The sequence below is a fragment of the Opisthorchis viverrini genome, assembly GCF_000715545.1.
Source record: "Opisthorchis viverrini unplaced genomic scaffold opera_v5_305, whole genome shotgun sequence".
Classification (NCBI taxonomy): domain Eukaryota; kingdom Metazoa; phylum Platyhelminthes; class Trematoda; order Opisthorchiida; family Opisthorchiidae; genus Opisthorchis; species Opisthorchis viverrini.
In genome coordinates, this window is record NW_008751956.1 from 98366 (window position 1) to 103685 (window position 5320).

Consider the following 5320-nt stretch of genomic DNA (forward strand, 5'->3'; position numbering starts at 1 on the left):
GGGGGAGCATGCTTCAAAACTATCACCTTCACTGAGTGGCTCTCCCACTAACTGCCACAACTAAACAAATTGATTTCATGGGGTCAGAGTCTCTGTGAGCTGGAAAGGGACCTGGCTTGCTGCCTAAACACGGGGCCAAGTTCTGCTTTCGCTTGCCAGTTATGTCGGCCGGCATAGCCCGTCCAGTTTCATCATTTTATGTTGAATGTCGTCTTAGGCATTTGATAGATACAGCATAATGGCGATCTAGTGGACCAATTTTCCTATGGAAATGTGGTCCGGCAAGAGAAGCATCCAATTAGGGATGAGAAAACATGAACAAAGCTGTTACAGATATATCGAGCAGCGATATTCAGGGCTAATTAAGATTATCGACAAGTGAAAGTGCATGCTTGGAAAAAGATGTGATGTGTGGTTAAAGAGTCATTGCATGATGGTGGTCATCTTCATGTAATTAGACGAAGAAATTTCTGCAACAGACCCTGTTTTGAGTGATTGACGGAAAATTGCTTCAAAGTTCTTGTCCGAAGTAGAATTAGCGTAGCATTAGTGACTAAACCAAGCATAACTCACCGAGTGGGGCAGTTCACAGTACACGCTGAAGATCGCATCAAATCAGTGGAGTAGTGGAGAGTATTCCAGGGCCTCTGCGATGGACTAATCCACGAAGTTTTCATACCTTCCGATGATTCTGGAGTGGTGACAAAATGACCTGTTTCCCCTCCTTCCATATTGGTTTGCATCTGCTCGTTGCGGGGTAAGTGATGTGAATAGGAGTCGAAAGTATCTAGCATGTTCCGACACCCCATGGGGAAATCCTGTGGAATCGTAGAAATGAGCGGCGATAAGTGCGAATACCGAGAATCAGAAGATGACGGCTCCGAATCGGTTGCATCATTACGAGGAAATGGATGGGCACAGGAGGAAGTGACCGGTATGAATGGATCCATTGGGCAGTCTTTGTTAACCGGAAAAGAGTAGTATCTGTTCGTAGGGCAAAAGCTGCCAGGACTATGTTGGTCTCCGCCGAAAACGTTTGTCAGCAAGACTGACTGGAGCATGACAGTGGTAGCTGTGTTAGTACGCGGCGAGCATCGATACGAATCATTGGCGTATTGCAACAGCAAATAGTCTGAAACATGAAAAATGAAGCAGAATTGGTCCACCCCTCTATATTATACCAAACAGAGGAAGATAAGTACATAAAGATAGAACTCAATTATCGACCACCTGAAGGGCCATTTCGAACCGCAGAGGTGAGTTGGGCTTCACTTGATCACAGTTGCAGACAATTCTAGCCGTTGCTGAGTTCTTTCTACACAAGGTTTACCGCAAGTACACGCAAATGAGTAAATGTACTTAGCCTTCGAGGTGAAGCGGTAATGGTTGGTTCGGAACACTAATCATATACGCCCAGCGCGATAAAACCACTTACTTGCCGAATTCGGTTTCGAATATAAATCGTTTAGCTGTAGCACTCTTCCGGTGCCTAGCTGCCATGCCACCAGGAGGCACGAGGGCTGGGATACTACCAGGTTGCCCAAGCCTAGACAGGGGAAGTCGAGAGGCAGAGGTCGGGTTCGAACCACGGACCTTCCGGTCAGTAAATCCGCGCTCTAACCACTTGGTCCATCTCGCCCCCATTTTCGAATATAACATACTCCGATGCCATCCATGTGTTGTGAGTGAGAAGAGTTGTTTTCGGCGAAGTGAGTCTTTAAATACGGAGTCTCCGTGACCCTACCCCACTCTCGGCTGGAAACATTGCAAGAAATGGAGGCTAACCTGGATCAATGATATTCATGCTGTCAGTTTCTTTCCAGACTGTCTGATTGAGCGCTTGGAGGTGTAGGTACCTTAAAATGCCTGCGACAGACTAGTACCAAGTCCATTTGCAAACTAATTTGGCTTTGCGATAGACTCACCTGGAACCTAGCTGAATATCATGTTTGTGATGTTTCCAAACAAACCGAATGTGCTGCACCAGGCCGACTTATGTTTCAGTCGCTACGATATTCGAGAAACCGTGATACATGTATATTCGTAATGCACGACTCATAAGGTTGCTGAAAATTCGTCGACAGCCCACGACCGGTTTCGCCCTTCTTGGTTTCAAGTAGAGCATAAGATTGATGCCTACCTGATGAGCTCCAAGAATGGCGAAACCGGTCGTGGGCTGTCGACGAATCTTCAGAAACTTTACGAGTAGTTCATTAAAATTTATAGTACTAGGCCCCTTCCTCATACACTCTTTTCTCGTCCTTTCAATTTAAACTAAACTAAATTTCTGGTTGCGTAGCAATGGGATACCTGTGTCTCCGACGATGATGGTGAGGATGATGATAATGATGGTAAGCTATGACTAAGTTAACTCCCCATTTGATTTTATTCTTCCCTTCACATTGTCAGACATGGCCCAGTCGCGCCCTCAATGGTGCTCGTGCATTCAAGCTATTGCATAGCTATGCATAGCTCCTTTTCCAATCCCCCCACCTCACTTGACAGCCCCCTGACAGTGCTAGATTTATGCACCAAGTTATCAGCTCCCGCATGCAATGCGCAGCTACCTAGCCTTCTCCCCAAATCATCGATGAAAGAAACTGCGGCAGCTACAACCAGTGTACGACGAGTACAGCTGACAATGATGATGATGATCACAATAAGGCTTTCAAGTAAATTAAAACTGTGCGGTAAAGCTATCAGCTGTGTGCCATAGGCATATTGGTTTAAGCTGCTACAGTTTCGATCACCGGAAAACAAGAGGGTGCGGGTCATACAACCAAACCTTGCTTAGTTCGGGAACTGATTAGCTAAGTATTGAAGGCGATAGCTTTGATGAACGAGCATCACAGACTGCGTGATTGGGCTACTTCTGACAGTTTCATTAACCATCGGTGGAATGAGTCCCCGGGGCCCCATCCAGGGGGTCAGCAGTTGTTAACCCAACCAAGTTTATTGGTTGGTGTTCTCATACTCCTTTGCCAGGTCATACACTGCCCACCTCTTGGTCGCTTCCATTCTGCACAGGGATTGGCAGAAAGAACTTTGCGAGGCAGACGGCGAAACATATGTCCCAACCAGCGTAACCCATGAAGCGTAGGTAATCACCTATCGTAGGAGAGTTCCTTCTTCCTGAGATCATCTGGTGCACATCAGCATTACTAGTCCGATGTTCCCACCAGACCTGATCAATGCTTCAAAGACACCAATGGTCAGGCACTGACATCTTCCGTATGACCTCTGCGCATAGGGGCCAGGCTTTTATCCATAAATCAGTATGGATCCTTGTTAGGAGGACTACCTCCAAACGAACAAATCCAATTTACTAACGAGTTGTCTTGTATACTGAAACCTTGTTTCTACATTTCAGTCTCTCATTCAAACCCGTTGGATTGTTAGCTGTTTTTATATTCTGGTTCAGTTGAATTCCGTACCACGGAACGATCCACTTATTCACGGTATAACTTCCTCGAAGTTGTTTGCATTCTCCATTTAGGTGATCTAACGTGTCTGACTGATGTATTATCAAAGAGGATATAACACTGGCGATGGGAACCCAACGCGAACAAAAACGTGTCAATTTCAGCTGAGGATCTGAAATCAATCTTTCAATAGCAACAAGCACAGTCCGAACAATCGCAATTGCGACTTATTCAGTCTCTTACTCAAGATATCAGTCTTCAGACATCGGTTCCATCTCAAATTGGTACTTCACTATCCTTTGCCGATTCTATCTAAGCAACTCTTGCCGAATTTCTCTACGAACCAGCATCTGGTTTCACATTTGACTCATGGGTGCGGTCGTGGGAAGATACATTTCAGAATGAGTTTACCGACAAAGATGATGTGTGTAAATCCCATCACTAGGTCCGGAAACTTGGAACCCTCGAGCACGATCGGTTCACAAACTTTATGCTTCCCAAACACACAAAAAAGGCGTTCAGCTGTAGCACCCTTCCGGTGCCTAGCTGCGATGCCACCCGAAGGAAGCACGAAGACTGGTATACTGCCAGGTTGCCCAAGCCCAAACATACAAAGGATCTGAACTTTGCACAAACAGTGGAACAACCCCGTGAAATGTTTGGTGACCAACATTCACTTTTTAATGTCCGATACAATTGTCTCAAATTGACCAAGCGCGACGCCGACGATTACGTTACTTTTGCTGGTGTCGCCAACCGTGAGTGTGAAAAATTTCAATTGCAGTCCTTACAGAAGATCAGTTTAAGTGTCTAATTTTCGTTGCTGGTCTTCAGTCTCCGCAGGAATCAGATATTCGCAACGTTTGCATAATCTTAAACACGATACCGCAATGGCACAGCATACGTCACGACCTAGTAATACCAGTGGTGTCCCACTGTTACACATGAGAAAAACCGCCAACACCGCGTTGGTCTTGTGACGAGTGGCATTATGCACGTTTCTGTCCATTCAAGAAGCACCAGTGCCAGACGTATCATCGGTGGGGCCACAAAGAAGGTTTCTTCCGCACCCTAAAACCAAAAGAGCTTCGACAGTCCAATCAGCAACAGTCAAAAAGCAGTCGTGCAAGAAACGTCCGCAGTCCATATCTGTTTTTGCGACATTCCAAGTTGGATTGGAGTCTCGAAGGAAATACCTTACAGTTTCCATCAACAAAGTTCAATCCGTCTGCAGCTCGACACAGCTTCAGATATTACGCTGATCTCACGTTCCAATTGGGAGTTGATGGGAAAACCTGTTGTGTCACTCACGAATCATCGGGCCCGAAGTGCATCTAACATTAGCCTACTACTGACTGGCAAGTTAGCCTGTAATGTATCATTCAACAATCTACAGTTCCAGGAACTTGTCCTCTCACTGATTGTCCTAATATGAACATTCTTCGACTTGGTTGGATTGAGAAACTTGATTTTTTCAGTGTACCTTTATCATCTGTGTGAAGTGCTCTGAAATTTTCATCCTTATCAGACATTGCAGAACACTTTACTAACACTAAAAACAAAATTCAACACTGTCTCCCAAAGTGGTCTTGGATGCTTTACCAAAAACAAGGCAAGTCTCAAACTCCAACCTGATTCCACACCAATTTTCAGACCGAAGCGTCCCGTACCATTTGCAACTCTCGCAACCGTGGAGAATGAACTTTTTCGTTCACAGGAATCCGGAGTTATCCAGCGAGTAAACTATTCATCATGGGCAGCTCCCATTGTTGTGGGAGCTGGGACGAGATGGACCAAGTGGCTAGAGCATCATCATCATCATTGTCAGCTGTAAGAACCGCGTACTCGTCGTACACTGGTTGTAGCTGCCACAGTTTCGTTCACCGATGATTGGGGGG

At 45.7% G+C, this 5320-nt stretch overlaps 1 protein-coding gene across 1 annotated transcript in view; it reads right to left on the reverse strand.

The window, feature by feature from the left end:
* T265_09709 (hypothetical protein) overlaps positions 1 to 5320 on the reverse strand; it is a gene marked incomplete at both ends in the record, with an annotated part of 90253 nt that overhangs the window by 75367 nt on the left and 9566 nt on the right. Inside the window, one exon of the mRNA XM_009175869.1 lies at positions 574 to 1132. Within this exon, the coding sequence (XP_009174133.1) occupies positions 574 to 1132 (559 nt within the window). The remainder of the gene's footprint in view (positions 1 to 573; positions 1133 to 5320) is intronic.